General features: G+C 36.8%; 1 protein-coding gene across 1 annotated transcript in view; it reads left to right on the forward strand.

Annotated features, from left to right (window-relative positions):
• Positions 1–20,051, forward strand: part of MYO16 (myosin XVI) — a 585,697-nt gene that overhangs the window by 71,147 nt on the left and 494,499 nt on the right. The window contains exon 3 of the mRNA XM_024925327.4: positions 19,342–19,412. Coding sequence (XP_024781095.2) covers positions 19,342–19,412 — 71 coding nt within the window. The remainder of the gene's footprint in view (positions 1–19,341; positions 19,413–20,051) is intronic.

Genomic DNA, 20,051 nt, shown 5'->3' on the forward strand with positions numbered 1-20,051 from the left:
AATGTTGTGCATCCGTCACCACTATCTGGCCCCAGGACATTTTCATAGCCCCAAGTAGAAATATTGTGCCTATTAATTAGTCATTTTTCATCTCCCCACTTCCTCTAGCTTTTGACAACCACTGATCTGCTTCCTGTCTCTGTGAATTTCCCTACTTTTGATATTTTATGTAAGAGAAATTACACCATATATAACCTTTGTATCTGGCTTATTTCACTCAGCATATTTTTAAGGTTCATTCATGTTGGAGCCTGCATTGGTACTTCATTGTTTTCTCATAATAACATTCCGTTGCACAGATATAAAAAACTTGGTTGATGCATTGATCAGTTCATGAGAATTTGGTTTGTTTCCACTTTTGGCTGCTGTTGATAGGGCTTCTATAAATGTAAGTCTTTGTTGGACTACCTGGTTTTCTTAACTTTTAAGTTCAGTGGTCCATGTGCAGGTTTGTTATATAGGTGAACTCATGTCATGGGGGTTTTTTATACAGATTATTTCACCATCCAGGTATAAATCCTAGTACCTAGTAGCTGTTTTTTTGATTCTGTCCCTCTTGCCAGCTTTCACCCTCCAGTTGGCCCCAGTGTCTGTTTTTCCCCACTATGTGTCCATGTGTTCTCATCATTTAGCTCCCAGTTATAAGTGAGAATATGTGGTATTTGGTTTTCTGTTCCTGTGTTAGTTTGCTAAGAATAATGGCCTTCAACTCCATCCATGTCCCTGCAAAGGATACAATCTCATCCATTTTTATGGCCACATAGTATTTCATGGTGTACATGTACCATATTTTCTCTAACTATTCTACCATTGATGAGCATTTAGGTTGAATCTATATCTTTGCTATTGTGAATAGTGCTGCAATGAAAATGTTCCTTTTTCTCCCCAACCTCACCAGCACCTGTTATTTTTTGACTTTTTAATAATAGCCATACTGAGTGGTGTGAGATGGCATCTCATTGTTGACTGCCAGTTTTTAATTATTTTCAGTTTATAGCCAAAAGTGGGATTTCTTATTCATATGTAATTGTATGTTTAATGTTTTTAATAACTACTAAACTGTTTTCTACAGTGGCGAAACCATTTTACATTCTCTCCTGCAATATAAGAAGGTTCCAATTTCTTCACATCCTCACCAACACTTAATGTTCCTTTAAAAAATTTATTTATTATAATCATCCCATTTCCCAAGCATCTTTCATGTTTTGTTGGTCGTTTTTATCTCTTCTTTAGAGAAAAGTATTTTGTCTATTTTTGTTTGACTTTTTGTTCTGCAGTTCTAAGAGTTCTTGGTATACACATTTTATATACTAGACCTCTATCAAATATATGCTTTGCAAATATTTTATCTCATTCTGTGGGTTTTTAACATTCTTTTGATAGTGTCCTTTAATGCACATTTTTTAAAAAGTTTTGATGAAGTCCAATTTATACATTTTTGTTCTTTTGTGCTTGTGTTGTTGGTATCATATCTGAGAAACAATTACCAAACTCAAGGCCATGAGGATTTCCTTCTAAGAGTATTAGAGTTGGCCAGGTGCCATGGCTTACGCCTATAATCCCAGCACTTTGGGAGGCCGAGGCGGGTGGATCACCTGAGTTCGGGGGTTCGAGACCAGCCTGACCAACATGGAGAAACCCCGTCTCTACTAAAAATACAAAATTAGCCAGGTGTGGTGGCACATTTCTGTAGTCCCAGCTACTCAGGAGGCTGAGGCAGGAGAATCTCTTGAACCCGGGAGGCAGAGGTTGCAGTGAGCTGAGATCGCACCATTGCACTCCAGCCTGGGCAACAAGAGTGAAACTCCATTTCAAAAAACAAACAAACTAAAAACAGAGTATTAGAGTTTAAGGTGTTATATTTATGTCCTTCATCCTCTTTGAGTTATTAGTTTTATATATGTTGTGAGGTAACATCCCACCTTCATTATTTTGCATGTGGATATCCAGTTGTCCCAGCACCATTTGTTGAAGACACACTTCCTTCCTCATTGAATTATCTTGGAACCCTTGTTGAAAATCTGTTGAACATTGACGTATGGGTGTATCAGTTCTGAACTCCTGATTCCATTTCATTGGTCTATAGGTTTATTCTATTTCAGTACCACACTGTTTTCATTAATGTAGCTTTACAGTAAGTTTTGAAATCATGACAAGTAAGTCCTTAACTCTGTTTGTCTTTTTCAAGATTTTTTTGGTTATTCAGCTTCCCTTGCAATCTCATATGAATTTTAGGGTCAGCTTTTTAATTTCTGCAAAAAAAAAAAAAAAAGTTTTGGGGATTTCGATAGGGTGGATCATGGCTTTTTTCATGGTAAGCAAAATATATTAGTTATTGTAGGTCAATTTACCAAAAAAATGATATTACTTAGTAAGCAGTTACTTACTAAAATGTTAGTACTCATTATTTTAACAGTAATATAGCAAAAAATTTTATATTCACTTGGTATAAATAAAACACATCAAAAATTCACCAAAAATGTGTAACTATGATTTATCAGAAAGTGAACATCATATAACCACCACTGAGGAAACAAAGTAGAACACTGCCAGGATCCTTGGAATGAAAGGTTGATTTAACAGTTGAAAACTAATGTGATTTTCTATGTTAACCACATAAAGGAGAAACAACCATATGCAACTGATGCAGAACTTTTAAAAATCAGAAAGAAAAACAACTGCTAAAATGTATCATAAAATATTTAATTGCATGTTAAAATCACAGAGTGGTTTTTTCAATTGTTCGAATTTAAAAAATAAGTATGGCTTCATTAAATAATCAATAATCAATGGACAATAGCATTGCTGTGAATGTGTAGCAACTGAAATTCTCTTGTATTGCTGGTGGGAGTATAAGACAATATAGCCACTTTGGAAATCTGTTTGGCAGTTTCTAATACATTTTAATTTATGCCTATGTTCCAGCAATTCCACCTCTAAGAATGTGTCTATACAAATGATTGCATGATTTTACAAAAAGACTTGTGCAAGAATGTTAATAGCAGCTTTATTTAGAATAGACAAAAAATAGAAACAACACAAATGTCTACCAATGGGGAATTGGATGCACAAAGTATGGCATACTTATATAATGGAATCCTACACAGCCAAAAGAGGAAGACAAACCATTGCTACACAGAACAATATGGATAGATTTCACAAACATAAGACTGAAAGAGGCCAGACACCCCAAAGAGGACATGCTGCATTTTTCTCTTTAAATGAAATTCCAGTGTAGGCAAAACTATTATCATTGATGGTGGATTTCTTCAGAATAATGGGTTGTCCCTGGGGATACCTGCGGGGAAGGACCAGGAGGGAACTTCCTGGGATGATGGAGATTTCCTTTTATCTTGAGCTGAATGATAGTTACACAGGTGTATATACAGGTAAACATTAATTAGATGCATATTTAAGATTCGTACATTTTACTAAGTATAAATTACACTGTACCCCAATTGAAAAACAAAAGACTACTTTTCGACTACATGGAACTGCATAGTTGCAGGAAGTTGGAAGACCCTACCTGTGTGGGCCTCATTCTGGACCTTATTGTTTCTTTCTTCTAGTTGTCTGTTCTTGGATCAGTGCTCAAAGGTTTCAATTGCTGTAGCTTTCTAATAAATCTGATTTCTGGCCATGTAATACTTTGCTCTATTTTTAACTCACGGATGAATTCAAACATTAAAAAAAAAAAATTACCCTGCCCTTCTACTCATCTTCCATGAATCAGTTGACACAAAGCATGTAGTCTGGCAGGGCAAACTTTGCTCCTATGAAATTTCAGTTTTAAAATGAATTTAAATGAGTGAATATCTGTGATGTATCCTATACTCAGTGTTGTATCTGTCCATTTACCTGGTGAGAAAGACTTGAGGACAACAATAAAAGAAAAGTAAACCAAACAAGAAGTACTCCAACAACAATAAATCGATGAATGTTCAGTACACTATCCATGTGGCTCTCCTCCCTTCATTCTCTCTTGCTGCTAGATGCCCTTTCTTTACTTCCAGGACCACCCACTCCCCTCGACAGTGCTTCTGTTTACCTTCCACTGTGATCACGAAGTTGGCTAAAGTCCTATCCCCAGCTATCTGCAGAATTCCACCCAAAAGAGGTCTAGAGATTACTCAGCATGGGAGGCCATTTCTTTTCCAGGAATTCCAATTACATCTTGAATTGAATTGTGTCATTGATTGTGAGACAAGGGTCTAATGTAGAACAAAGGCATTAGCTCACATGAAAACTGCATAGAAGTTCTGATTTAAATTTATGCCTATCACTGCTGCTGATGAAATAAAAAGAAAAATAACAGTATTTTTAAGTATCAATTTGTATGCTTTCACTTTTAGTGTCTGATTTATGATCAGTTATATTGAACTTTATTTACAAAGGGATGTGTATTACTCTTTTTTTTTTCTTTTTCTTTTTTTTGAGACAGAACCTCACTTTGTCACCCAGGCTGGAGTGCAGTGGTGTGATCCCAGCTAACTGCAACCTCTGCCTCCAGGGTTCAAGCAATTCTCCTGCCTCAGCCTCCCGAGTAGCTGGGGCTACAGGCGTGCACCACCACACCTGGCTAATTTTTGTATTTTTAGTACAAACAGGGTTTTGCTATGTTGCCAAGGCTGGTCTTGAACTCCTGGCCTCAAGTGATCCACCCGCCTTGGCCTCCCAAAGCACTGGGATTACAGGTGTGAGCCACTGTGCCCGACCTCACTCTCTTCATTCTCCCTCTGCCTTCATTCCTCCTCTGCAGATTGGGCTCTCATTTGCATGTAAGCTATTATGGCACTTAGGTCACCTTCCATGTCCAGCACCCATAATTAAGTAACTAGTCTCTGTGTCCCAATTCCAAATTTCCAGCTGGAGAATCCATCATGCCCAACTGGGGTCAGATGTCCAGGTCCACTCAGTGGTATTCAGAGAATAAAGATGCTAGATATGCAGTAGGACCCCTCTCTGAACAGGTAAAGGAGGTAATGTTCAGAAAAGGAGTGTGGACAGATATATACTGTGGTTATTAGAGAATAAGTGAGATAAATAAAACTTGAGATGTGATTTCTGTTCCCAATTTGAAATGTATCCTTTGGTATTTCACATGGTGATTGTATCTTATTCCTGAGGGTTTGGGAAATCTTGTGATCCTGTGGATTTTTCTCAAATCTCACATCAGACAAACACACAAAGGCTATATGAGCACTAAGACTCCCTGATTAATTAAAACCTGACAAGATAAGGATGTCATAGAATTATCTAAGATAAAAGGAAATGCATGATGAAACTGCAGGGTGGGGTGTGACCTCAGTTCCATAATGACATTTTTCAGATAGGACTAAAAGACATGTTTGAACGGAAAGGAGAGTGAGAAACAACCAGTTTGACCTGCAAGTTCTATTTGAGATTTCTACCACAGAAGCTTTGCTTCTAAAGCCACATGCTCAATAATTCTCACCTTTTTGAAAAGCTTTCTCAACGAGTCTCTACGGCCTCCTTTAAGCTTTCATCCTGTCCCCAAAATTGACTAAGCAATAATCATCCATAATATTTATATGGTACCTTCTTTCTCACAATAATAAAGTGCTTTCATCACAGTTTTACAAATGAGGGAACTGAGGCCCACCCAAAAAAAAGAGAATAGTAAGTGCCACAAACAGCACTGTGATACAGCCCTTTTGATTCCCAGGTTAGCCTTAAGGAGTGGGCAGTGACATACTGAGATATTTCTCTCCCACTTTACTTACTTTTAAAAGACTGTCTCTCTCTCTCTCTCTCTCTCTCTATATATATATATATATATTATATATATGTATATATATACACACATATATAGTTATTACATATTGCGTATGTATACCATATATACTATATATACACACACGTATATATAGTTATTACATATGTACACATATATGTATTTGTGTATATATAGTTATTACATGTGTATATATAGCTATTACAAATAACATTTTACTCACATTTTATTAACTTCCACAGATATTGGCATGGTGTTCTTTATTTTTGTTTTTATTATCTCAAGATACAAACAAAATTCCAGATTAGTAGTTATGTCAGTTCTTTTCGTTTATTTGTAAAAGTGAGTCATTTTCTGAAACTGTTTATTTCTAAAATTTGGCATAAAAAAGAGCATTTTAAACTTACATAACATAAATTGTCAGAGCATTATATATAGAGAAAATAAGAAGGGAAGCATGTATTTATATTGCATGCATCCTGGATTTACTACTTCTACATCAAGAGCTAAGGAAATATGCTATCAAGTTTACGATGTTATAATACTGTCACTTTACATCTGTCCTGGAATATATAGAGTCAATGATTTATATGACTGGTTTTGGTAAGCAGACCATTCCTGATTCCCGCCAGACAATTTGTACCACAATTGGATATGTTAAAAGTTCTGTAGAACATGTAAGTTTGACAATAGCATTTTGAATATTTTTTCCATCTTACAGAAACTTGGAAATTTCATCTTTAGCAAAAAATAATAATTATTACTAACAATCTAATGTTAGCTAATTTCTTCTTCTCAATGAGAGATACATATTTTTAGGGACTCTTCTGTCAGTTTTTAAGATAATGGGGGAGACTGCTCCTGGAGTTACAGAGAAACGACCACTGAAAAATTTGTCCTTCATAAAGCACTGAGAACACTGGCACTATCAACTTTTTCAGGACTTTGGAGATTAATCAAAGGCTTCCAACAATCTAAGAAGCATTTATAGGCTGGGCGTGGTGGCTCACGCCTATAATCCCAGCACTTTGGGAGGCTGAGGTGGGTGGATCACTTGAGGCCAGGAGTTTGAGACCAGCCTGGCCAACAGGGTGAAACCCTTTCTCTACTAAAAATACAAAAACTAGCCGGGTGTGGTGGCAGACTCCTGTCATCCCAGCTACTCAGAGGCTGAGGCAGGAGAATCTCTTGAACCTGGGAGGCAGAGGTTGCAGTGAGCTGAGATTGAGCCATTGCACTGCAGCTTGGGCAACAAGAGCGAAACTCTGTCTCAAAAAAAAAAAAAAAAGAAGAAGAAGAAGGATTTATTCAGGAACAAATGGTTGAAGTTCGGCAAGAGCAGTGTTTTGTGGTCCTTTGACTATTGTAGCCACATCCTCTCTTCCCCGGCTCTATAATAGCCCTAAAACCCAGCAGCCTTGCAATCTTGGCAGCCACGAAAACCAGCAGCCTCGGAGCCACTGGTGGCTGCAGACTGGGTTTGGATCTCCTCCAAAAACACCATTCTTAAGAGAATTATCATTTGACATATCTGGCAACTTCCACTCACTAGATTTGTTTTTATATAAAGTGACTCAGAAAAAGCTCACTACAAACCTTTTCCCTGGGGCATTTGTAGAAAACAACCAGCAGGAACCCTTTAGCATTGCAACAATTGGTACAAACAGGAAGCTGGCCAAAAACACTTAGAAGGAAAACCTGGAAAATGAGAGGTCCATAGAGTACTTCGAAAAACTGCAATGTGTTCCTCAGGAACTAGAAGGCTATGCACATGTTCAGAGCTGTGGGTATGCTCATAAGATACCTGGGAAGACCCCAATTTCTCTCCTAGGACTGACCTTAAGGCTTTGCACAAGTAGGAAGCACAGACTAAGGAAAAGATGTAAACTGTCTCCAAGAGCACCACAGGAATGCCCCAGCATAGAAGCCCGGATCCTAAGCGAAGGCTGAGAGGTTTATTGTTTCAAGCCATTTAAGGAAATAGGTTTACTCATTGGCTACTACGATAAATGAGCAGAGATTTCAGTGGCTACACATGACACATAATATAGACATTGCAGATTTAGTTACGAAAAATAATGAAAAAAACAACCAAACAACAATTACAAGCAGAAACAGCAATCTACGTAGGAGCGGAGAGGGAATCGGATTTTCAAAGTCTCCACGTTTTATTATTCATCATGTTTAGTGCTATGTTTGGAATGTTTGTCACCCCCCTGCAAACTCATGTTAAAATTTAATTGCCATTGTAATAGTAATAAGAGGTGATTAGGCCATGAGGACTCTGCCCTCATGAGGGGTTTAATGCTGTTATCATTGGAGTAGGTTTGTTATTGTGGGAGTGGCCCCCTTTTAAAAGGATAAGTTTGGTCCCTTTTGCCCTCCCCTTCTTCCTACCTTACACCATTGGATGACCCAGCAAGAAAGTTCTTACAATATGCTGGCCCCTTGATTTTGGACTTCTCAGGATATAGAACAGCTAGAAAATAAACTACCATTTTAAAAAATAAATTAACCAGTCTGCGCATTCTGTTATAGCAGCACAAACCAAACTAAAAAACATAGTTGTCAACAAAAAATTATGAGATATTCAAATAAACAACAAAGTGTGTTCCACAGAGAGAGAAAAAAGTAGTCAACAGAATCTGTGTCTGAGAGAGCCCAGATATTAGATTTACTGGAGAGGGATTTTGAATAAACGATCATAAAAATGTTCAAATAACTAAAGAAAATTATGTCTAAATCTCTAAAGGAAAGTATGAAAGTGGTATCTCCCCACATAGAGAAGAACAATTATAAAAACAAACAAATAGAAATTCTGAAGTTGAAAAGCACAGTAACTAAAATTAAATATACATTAGCAGAAATAAAGTGTATTTAAGCTGGCAAAACAAGCAGTGAATTTAAAGATAGATCAGTTAAGATGATCTAGTCTGAGGTAGAGAAGAAAAAAAAATGAAGAAGAATGAGCACAGCCTAAGGGGACTGTAGAGCACCACCAAGTGTACCAATGTACATAATGGAGTTACAGATGAGAGGAGAAAGACACGGCAGAAAGAATATTGGCGGTACTAATTGGTGAAAACTTGCTGAATTTGGTGGAAAATATTAATCTACACATCTAAGAAGCTTCTCAAATTCCAGGTCAGATAAACTGAAACAGATCCATACCTAGACACAACATAAACTGTGAAAAGCCAAAGGCAAAAAATATCTTGAAAGCATAAATACAGAAGTTATGCTTCATGTACAAGGGTTCCTCCAGAAGATTAACAGCTGACTTCTAATCAGAAACCATGGAAGTCAAAATGCAGAAAGATGACAAATTCAAAGTGCTAAAAAGGACGACTGCCAGCCAAGAATTCTATATCCATGAAAATGACTTTTCAAAAATGGAGGAATATTAGGACATTCATTGCAAACAAAAACTAAGAGAATTTTTTACTAACAGATCTGCCCTTCATGAAATAGCAAAGGGAATCTTTCAGGCTGAAATGAAAGACATTAGACTTGAATTCGCATAAAAGATAAACAGCACTTGGAAGTTAAACACATAAGTAAATATAAAAAAACAGTATTGCCTATTTTTGTTACTGTAATTTTTAATTATATTTAAAACATAATTACAGAAATAAATGAATATAAGTCTGTTATAAATGAGCACACAATGCATAAAGATGTAATTTGTTTAAACTTAATGACCCAAAGTTAGAAGGGTAGTAGTGGTAGAGGGGACAGCTGGCTATATAACAGCAAAGTTTTTGTACACTCTTGAAATTTAGTTGGCATTAATCTGAACTAAATTATTATAAATTAATATATTAATTGTAATCCCTAGGGAAATTATGAGAAATAAATAATATATGAAAATAAATGCTTGAGAATCAAAATGACATGTAAATTAGTACCTGTTTACACAAAAGAAGGCAGCAATGGGGGCATAGAAGAATGAAACAAGTATAATACACATAACAAACAAAAGCAAAATGGTAGGCATAAATCCTACTTTATCAGTAATTGCATTAATATAAATGGATTTAACACTCAAAAGGCAGAGATTAGCAGAATTGATTAAAAAGTCATCCAGCTATATTTTGCCTGTAAGAGACATCTATTGGATTCAAAGACACAAATTGGTTGAAAGTCAAACGTGGGAAATCATATACCATTCAAAAAGTAACCCAAAAAGAGCTAGAGTACATATGTAAATATCAGGTAACTCAACTTTAATGTAAAAATTGTTATTAAAGAAAAAATAAGGGCATTATATAGTGATAAAGGAATTATTCCATCATGAAGTCATACAAATTGTAAATATATATGTGCCTAACAACAGGGTTCCAAAATACATGAAGCAAAACTGAGAGAATTAAAAGGAAAAATAGAGCATTCATAGATATTTGAATATTTCAGTACCTTTCACAGCAATGGATGGAGCTAGACAAAAGTTCAACAGGAAAAAGAAGACTTGAACAACCATATACAGCAGAAATTTATCAAACATACTCTTCCACAACAGCAGAACACTCCTTCTTCTGAAGGGGGCATGAAACATTCTCCAGGACAGACCACATGCAAAGCCATAAAACAAGTGTCAATAAATTTTAAAAGAATTAAAATATTACAAAGTATGTTCTCTCACCATAATGGAACGAAAATAAAAATACTTAATAGATGGAATGTTATAAAATTCACAAATACACAAAAATTATCTATTATGGGCTAAATTTTGTCCTTCCCTGTCCCCTCCCCTCAATTCATATGTTATACCCTTAGCCCCCAGTAAATCAGAATGTGACTGTATTTGGGAACAGGGCATTTAAGGAGGCCAATAAGTTAAAAAGAGGTCATTAAGGTGGGCTCAAATCTAATATGACTGGTGTTTTAAGAAGAACAAGTTTGGACACGCACAGTGTGTGCCATCAGAGAGTCACATGTGAGGACACAGTGATGACACAGTGAGAAGGCAGCCATCCACAAGCCAAGAAGAGAGGCCTCAGAGGAAATCAAACTGCCAACACCTTGATCTTGGACTTCTAGTTTCCAGAACTATGAGAAAATAAATTTCCATTGTGTAAACTAGCCATCCGAGGTATCTTGTTATGATAGCCCTAGCAAACTACTACATTAACCAGAATACTCCTAAATAACCAATGTATCAAAAAATGAATCACAATAGATATTATAAAATAATGCTAGATAAATGAAATGAAAATACTACATACTAAAAGATGTAAGGTCTAACTAAAGCAGTTCTTAAAGAGAATTTTATAGCTATAAACACTCATCTTTCTTTGAGAATTTTGTTTTTGCTGAGAATGATGGTTTCCATGATGAGTTAATGGGTGCAGCACACCAACATGGCACATGTATACCTATGTAACAAACCTGCACGTTGTGCACATGTACCCAAGAACTTAAAAGATAATAAAAATATATTTAAAAAAAGAATTTCGTTTTTAAGAAAAGCTTTAGATTCACAGCAAAATTAAGGGGAAGATACAGAGATTTTCCATATAGCCCCTGCTCTGACACATGGGTAGCCTCCCCTGTTATTAATCTCCCCCACCTGAATGGTACACATTTTACAATTGATAAACCTACATTGACACAACCTAATCACCCAAAGTCCATAGTAATAAATGCCTATATTTAAATACATAAAAGTATCTTAAATTAACCTAACTTTTTATATTCAAAAATGAAAAAAAGTAGTGAACAATATCCAACGCCAATAAAAGGAATGTTACAATAAAGGTTTGAGTAGAAATAAAAGAAATATAGAGGAAAACAATAGAGAAATCAATAAAACCAAAACTTGGCTCTTTGAAAATATCAACACAATGAAAAACCTTAGCTAAACTGACAAAAAAAAAAAAAAAAACAACTGACCAAACCAAACCAAAACAAAAATTACTAAAATCATGAATGAAAGAAGATACAATAGTGCCCCCCTACCCATGATTTTGATTTCCATGGTTTTAGGTACCTATGGTCAATCCTGATCCAAAAATAAAAAATAGAAAATTCCAGAAATAAATAATTCCAAAAAGTTTAAATTGCACAACATTCTGAATAGCATAGTGAAACCCTGTGCCATCTCACTCCATTCCATCTGGGACATGAATCGACTCTTTGTCCAGCATATACACTGTGTACACTACCTACATGTTAATCATCAACATCGTCTGCTCTTGTCATCTAACCATTGACATCATCATGGCTCAGTGATCTGGGATCACCTGGAACACAGGAGCCTTTTCTGACCTATCATCAGAAGGTCAGTTGTAGCCTAATGCAACATCGCGGTGTCTATGTCATCTTGTCACACAGGCATTTTATTATCTCACATCATCACAAGAAGAATAAGAGTGAGCAAAATACAGTAAGATATTTTGAAGAGAGAAAGAGACCACATTCATATAAGTTTTATTACAGTATATTGTTATAATTGTTCTATTGTATTATTGTCATTAATCTTTTGCTGTGCCTAATTTATGAATTAAATTTTATAAGTGTGTGTGTATAGGAAAATCATAGCATATATACAATTTTGTTCTATCTGCAGTTTCAAGCATACACTGGAGATCTTGGACTGTATCCCCCAGAGAAAAGGGAAGTATACTGTATATTAGAATCAAACTTAAAATGGGTTAAAAGGTAATACTAGTAAAATTATATGCCAAAAAGTTAGATAACCCACATGAAACGAAAAAATTCCTAGAAAGACACAAATCATGATAGGCTTATATCGAATAGATTTAATTCATAAAATCTTTCCACAAAGGAAAACCCAGGCACACATGGCTTCATGGAGGATTTCTTCCAAATGCTTAAAGAAGAATTAATACTAGTTTTCATAAATGCTTTTAAAAATGTGAACAGGAAGGAGTACAGCCTAACACACTCTATATGACCAATCAAATAATAATAATATCAGTAACTACAGGCATACTGAAATATAAGATCAAGAGAAACCATAGAAAACTGAAACTGACATATAGCTGATGCACATGATATAGTTATCAGATTTGGTTTCATAATAACTCCAACCAACATGTACAAGAAATAATGATAAAACCTTCTACCAGGTAATTAAAATCTATATGAAAGTATCAAATGGAAAGTGTAGGACTAAAAAATAATGTGACAAATTAAAATTGAATTGATGGGCTGAACAGTTGATTGTACATGGCTGAAAAGGATTTCATATTGTGGCAGGGCGGTAGAAAATATCCAAGGTAATATATTGCGAGAAAGCAAAGAAAGGCCTAAGAGATATAAGGAACATGATGATAATGCTAAACATATATCTCAGTGTGATCCTTGAGGAGGAGAAGGAATGAAATGGGTTACAAGTAACATTTGAAAGGAAAAATGGTAATTCGGTTTTCAGAACAAATTCAAGATATTTAGCCAGTGATTCAAGAAGCACTGCAAATCCTTCTAATATGTGATTGTGATCCCTTTTGTCCTCCGTCTTCTCCAGTACCAGTGCCAACTAGATTATACACTCTACGAAGGTAAGATTGTTTTCTATTTCTTCTCTGTACATCTGCACCTCTTGGGATAGTGCTAACTATTAATACATAAAGGATGCTCACTAAAAATTTGTTTCATTTGTCATAACTGCACACTGGATTGGGATTGGAGAATCTGGGTCAACCTGGCCACGAAGACCTTGGACTTGGCTTACAGTCTTCAGGATTTAGTCAGGTCCAGTTTTGATCAAGTTGAGTGGGAAAAAAGAAATCTGAAAGCCATGGCCAAAGTGACATGAAATGAATTTTAACTGGTTGAAGACTGTGAGGTCTCTGGGGCTAAGGTGGGTCTCGGCTACGCTTGATTCCGGGGTGCTTCAAGCTAATTGGCCCAAATTCCCTTGCCAAGGCTGGAACCTAATGCAGCCTTGACTTCATGCCCAGCCCTCATGGGTCTCCTTGTCCAGAAGGGTGGCTGGTAACAGTCTTGAGCATCCTGTGAGTGCATGTGGATCTGAATCAAATCAGAAGCCATCACATAAGGTGTGATTGAGCAGCTCACTTGAATAAAGACTTCAGGCAGAGCCCACCAAAGCTCCAACAACCTGGCTAGACCCTCTTATCATGACCCTGTTGTTTCCAGGCTGGACGGAAACAAGCTAAACAGTCCTTGGATGCTGATTCCCATGGCTGTCTATGCTTCTCAGTATTATAGGAACATAGGGATCAATGGAATATAGGGATCAATGGAACATAGGGATCAATGACATAGGGATCAATCAATGACGTCAAGGAACATAGGGATCAATGGACACATCTTTGACTGCCTGAATTTAATAACCTGGTGACAGAACAATTTGTATCTTTACGAAGTTTGGGTAAGGATCTAAAGCATAGTGAGGGTCGAGGGTCATTGCCCAGACTCAGTCTCTGATTGCAGGCCTCCCCATCCACTGCAGCATGAGCACCTCCTGTGAGCTCACCCTGATTATTCCGGATCCATGTAAGGGAGGTCTAGCTTAATATGCATGTATTGAGAATACCATGTGTCCTGAGGGATCCTGTGGGACATGTGGTACTAGGGGCCAAAGTCTCAATGGCAAATTAATGGGAAAGGATCTTCTAACAAGTCTTTGCCACTTGCTAATTCCGTCTCTTCCAAATGAGGCGTTCAGAGGTAATTTCCTGAGATTGTAAAATCTTAGCAGTTTTTCTCAGAATGTCTTAAAGGGACCATCTGCCCCAGAATCTCCTGCAGTGTGTGTGCATGTGTTTTTTTAAACATACAATTTTAGATCCCACAACAAAGCTCCTAAATCAAAGGATTGAAGAGATGGGACTAGGGCCTGATTCTAATGGGGGCAGAAATAGCTCCCAAAGGTGCAAAAATGGGATTTTGGAGGACAAAAACTCAGCTAAAGCAATGGTTTTGTGCCCCTCCATCCGGCCACATTCCGTAATCAGATATCCCAGCCTGTGTGTATTATTACAATTTCACAGAGGGTGAGGGGGTGATAATAAAAAACAGATTGAGAAGCCTGGAACTAGCAACATTCATCTTAATAAAATCCTCAAGTTATTCTTATACATCCTAAAGTTTGAGCTCTACTTAGGAAAGGAAATCTGTATTTCAGCAGCATTGCTGTGCAAATAGACATTTCTGTGGTGTTGATAACATAATTTCTATATTCCTGCTTCTTGCTTCTCTTATTGATTGACATGTTAATGAGATAAGATACAATTTTCAAAGGCTTTCTCAAAGGACTATCAACTGTATGGAAATTCTCAGGCATACTTTTTTAGAAGTCTTCACATTGATGTTTTCATTATCATTTCAGGAGGAAAAAAATGACACTGGCTTGATACTTTGTTGTTATTCATTGTAATTTCTTTATTTAGAAATAAAATCAAACTTACAGAAAACTTTCCTAGGTAACACAAGAACTCCCATATCCCCTCTAACCAGGTTTACCAATTGCTAACTTCTTACCACCTATGATTGTCCTTCCCTCTGTCTGGAAACTGTCTTCTGCAGGGCTTGTAACAGGAACAGAATTGAGAACGCAGGTATGCTTAGTTTTATCTTCCTTTCCTCTGTTGATGTTAAACGTAACACCTTTGTGAATTCAAGAGCCACTGTGGTGGAGATTGTGTGAGAGTAGGTATAGATTGCTACGCAGTCACATGTCCACACTAGCTAATGGGGTCTCCAAAGACCTTACAGATAAATGGTGGCAATACAGTATCTAGAAACACAAAATAAATGCTGACAACCAGGTGGACTATTGTGATTGGTTATTGTTGGTGATGGTGGGAAGCAGCTGTGTAGTCTATTAAAGGTACTTAGCAAATTTTATGATATATTTTAGTCCATTTTTTACCCTAATAGATGAAAATTTGGAGAATGAATGTTTCTTTTTAAATATCAAATCATGCCCCCCCACCCTCTCCCACAGGCATCTCGATGGAGTTCTGCTGCAGCTTGATGATGAAGCCACAAATATACAATAAATGCTGAATCCCTTCCAAGCGGCAACACTATAAAAGGAAGCCTGCGCTTCGTTATTCTATTTGGTCCCCAGATGGCTGTTTTCCTTAGGCTGTTTCCTTGCCGGTTTTGTCATAACAGAAAGATTCAGAGTGGTGCTGCCGTTTCACTTGACTGGCCGCTCCAATCATGTTATTACAAAGTTGCTATGAACCCGTACCTTTTTGGATAAAGTATTTTAACAGAAATTTGGGTAATTTCCCACACAATTAGTAATTCTGAGGCCAATAAAATGGATCTTGATCCTGGCTGTGATTTTGAAGTTTTACTCTCTGATGCTGTTTGGGGTTAAGGGCACAATCACTGGAGTCCTGTCGCTACACTTGAGTTCTAGCTCCATTATGTACCTACAGCTTCAGGGAACCACGTAATATAACAGAGCCTCAGCTTCCTTATTAGTAAAAGAAAGAGTGACGATTATAGTGTCTGTATTATAGAGGTGTGGAGGGAATTAAAGTAATTCTTACATGTAAGGTACTCAGTACAGGGTTATACCAAAGATGTTCAACATGTATTCGTTTCATAATTTTCTTCTCAAAATTATTATAAACTAATTATTACACAAATGATATTTTCTGCATTATATCTTCACATTTAGGTCCCTTACAATTCCAGCTTTTAACCCTTAGCACAGCCATAGAATTTAGTTCACACTACTATCTTTATATGCGAAGAATAACCTATTTCTCTATTTGGCCAGTAGTCGATTTTGTCTTATTCTTAAGTCCTTACTCACGGTAATGATGGGCAAGCCAGTTAATATCGAGTCTGTGGTTCTAATATGGTTCCATCTTGATCATGCAAACAGCCCTCTCAAAAAAACTGTCCTATCTAGGACAAACAAAACTCAGATTGCCCTTTTCTCACTAGGATGATGCCGGGCTGGATGGAGGAAGAAGCCTTTCTTCCTAGCCTGTTTCCCTGTGATGAAAAGGACCTTCAAAGAACTTGAGTGTAGCCCTGCTCTCATTCCTGGGCATTCCTGTGCAATGTTCTTTATGAGTTTCATGATTGCCCACTGTAGTGATCTGGAGCTCTCCCTTGCCAGCTTATGAAAGCTGACTGGTAAAATTCCAGGAATTTTGTGAGTTGGTTGTGAAACAGTTAAATACTACCTATACTAATAATTAAATGACACGAATTTACAATGCAGTAGATTGTATTTAAAGCAAAGGTAATAAAGATTCACTTTCTCCATGCTCAGCATTCTCCTTTGCCTTGTATATTTCCCCCTTTGTTCTACTTTTGTTTGATAAATTATACACTCATCCTCCAGGTTAATATGCTAAATTTGCCTCACGTATATTCTGCACTTAAATTCAACATTTAGTAACCAGAAAGTTTGGAAAACATTCAGAATAGATCTTAAAGTGTGGATTCTATGATATATTATTATGGGGTTTTATCGCACATAGTCATTCCAGTCATTTGTTGATCCTTAAGAAGTGCCTGAAGCATGCTACATATGTTTTCTCATTTAATTCTCACAAACCCCCATGAAGTGAGTACAACTGTCCATTGTTCTACTGACAAAAAACTGAGACATAAAGTTCAGTAGCTTTCCAGGTCTCATGCTGAAACCTGTGTAACCCTAAACCCAAAGAATATGGATCACTGATTTCTATTATGTATAATTCACTGTGTGTCTGCATAATGGACTCTGCATAAAAATCTGATTGCATTTTACTAATATTATAACATGATACAATCTACTTCACACTATCTTTGTAGTGAGATCACACTTATGCTATTTCTTTGCAGAATATAAAAAGTCAATATTAGTTAATTCATGATGGATAATTTCATTAGCTAAAAGAATAAATACTAGAGTAAAAGTGCTGTTTATCATCTGAGGAAACCATTGGCAAATGTATGAAATGAACTTTCTATTCTCATGAAAGGGATTTTAAACACTAAGAGTAGTGAGTACATGAGTTTGCAAGAGGTGCCTTCATTTATTCTATATATAGAGAGAGAGAAAGAGAGGCAGAGAAAGGGCGGGGGGAAGAGCATCTCCATACCACGAAACAGGACGGTTCTTAGAAATACAGTGAAGAACAAGAGAAAGATGGCCTTGGCCTCCTCAACTTCTTGTAACAGCAGAGAAAGAAGATAACCCAGTTGGCAAATGAATACGACACGAGCTGTCAGGTTACAGCTGATACTACAAGTTTGCCACCTTTGAGAATGTTTTTGTAACACACTACTCAATGTTAGCAGATTCTAGGTTATGAAAATAATTAAATCCTTGATTGCAGAAAGAACATCATCAAAGGAAAGTCCCTTGGCAATGAGTAGATGTGAACATGCTTCTATTTAGGAACTTCTTCTGGATGTGCTCCAAGGGTGCGCTGATGTAAGGAAAGCGTGGCCAGGATGCATGGGGCAGGGCAGGCTGACCTGGCTCACAGGCGGAGGACTGTCTCCCTCATCACACCCACTGCACCCACCGTCAAAGAGCTTGGCCTTCCTGGAGAGGAAGCTTTGCATAGTCACGATGTCTGCCAAGACTCATGCTGCCTTCTGTGATATGCAGTGAGATTTGGGGAAGATAGTCAGAGACTAGACATTGGAACACATAAAAGAATTGGAGTGCCATAGGAAAGAAGGCCCCTTCAGGCAACATTTCAAGTTACAGATAAAGTTAATGGGAAGACAGTATGCCTCAGTGAGGAATGAGTTTGAACCTGAGCCATTTTGTCCAGTTGTGTGTAATAATGAAATAAAAGAGTAATTGTTGCTTTAATTTTGTGTGTGTGGAAAATGCATTCATGGTATTTTATTAAAAGTATGATATTGCTGTTAGTAGTGGAAACAATTATAGTGCCTTGGGGGATTGAAGAACCTTTCTATGGGGCTTGTCTTATAGCTTCATTTTAAGTAGCAGAGAATGGAACACAATCAATCAATCTCTTAATACTCTGTGGCATTCTGTGTACTAATGAATTCACCTTTGCTGTTCAAATGGAAATACAGGTCACTTTTCAACTGTGAATTTATTCGAGTAATTGGTATATAGTTTGATGTATTTGACTTAACTAATTTGGATATATGTGGCTTTGTTCTGACGTGCTTTGTGAGAATGGTGGAAACATTGCCAAGGGCTAATGGCACCAGTGGAAGGTTAATGTGCAAAAGTAAACTTTTATTGCTTTAAGCCAATGGGCCTTAATGAATTAAAAAATAAAAATAAAAATTCAGTGACCTAATGCCCGTGTGAACCTAGTGAAGTAATTTCTTTCATTTTGCTTTTCTGTTCTACAATGGATGCATACACAAGACACTTTGAAACAGTAAACTTTAAAAAATCTGTTTCACTTTCTCATTCATTTGCATGATTGTAATACAAAATTATGTTGCCCAACCATGGAATAAGTTTGAAGATGACAAGAAACACCACCAATCATCATAATAAATAGGGTCAGATGGCACAGAAGCCGTAGTCTTTGGTTTTCGCAGCTGTTTGCATTTTAGATATTAATGAAAGCCTACACATTTGGTTCCACACGTGGAAGAAGGACTCTCTGTAACTCCATTCTCCTCTCTGTTGTTTTCAGTGCTTCGGCTCCTGAAGGAGGGGGCAGACCCCCACACCCTCGTCTCCTCGGGAGGGTCCCTGCTCCATCTGGTAAGAACCGCGACAGTCAGTGCCAGTGCATGGGGACACCCGGGGGAGAGTACATTACAGGTTCAAACCCAGGAACGAAATGTACATCTCACAGATGATGATCAGAAAGATGATGTGTTTCTAATTAACAGGCTTGGATGATAAGCTGCAATTATTATTAATTACTGTATTGAAGTTTGTAAATAATCTAGAGTTTCTACCCTAAAGAAATCACTTTTAAAAACTAATAGCATTCAAAATAAGTAAAATAATATTGTATCAATTATGCAGTATTAGGCAATCATCCTTTCTTTTTTCCTACAAGTTCTACTTATTCCTCTAATGAAATTTTACTATACTTTGCTCATGATCCAGCTCTTATAAAGGCAAATACAGCCTGCCTTGTAGTATTTTAGAAACAAAGTAGGGGGTAAGTGAATAAACAAATAAATAACTACCTTTAAAAATATTATATTATAAATAACTACATTTAAAATATATTAGGTTCGTGTGCAAGAAATTGTTGCTGGTTCTGTTCAGGGCAAAAATGAAGTAAAAGTCAACAAGTATTTAATTTGGTGGTCTTTACAACTAATTTAAAGATAGAAACTTAATTTTGAAAAATATAGAAATTAATGTAAGATATCAATCTAATTTATG

The sequence above is a fragment of the Pan paniscus genome, chromosome 14, assembly GCF_029289425.2.
Source record: "Pan paniscus chromosome 14, NHGRI_mPanPan1-v2.0_pri, whole genome shotgun sequence".
NCBI lineage: Eukaryota > Metazoa > Chordata > Mammalia > Primates > Hominidae > Pan > Pan paniscus.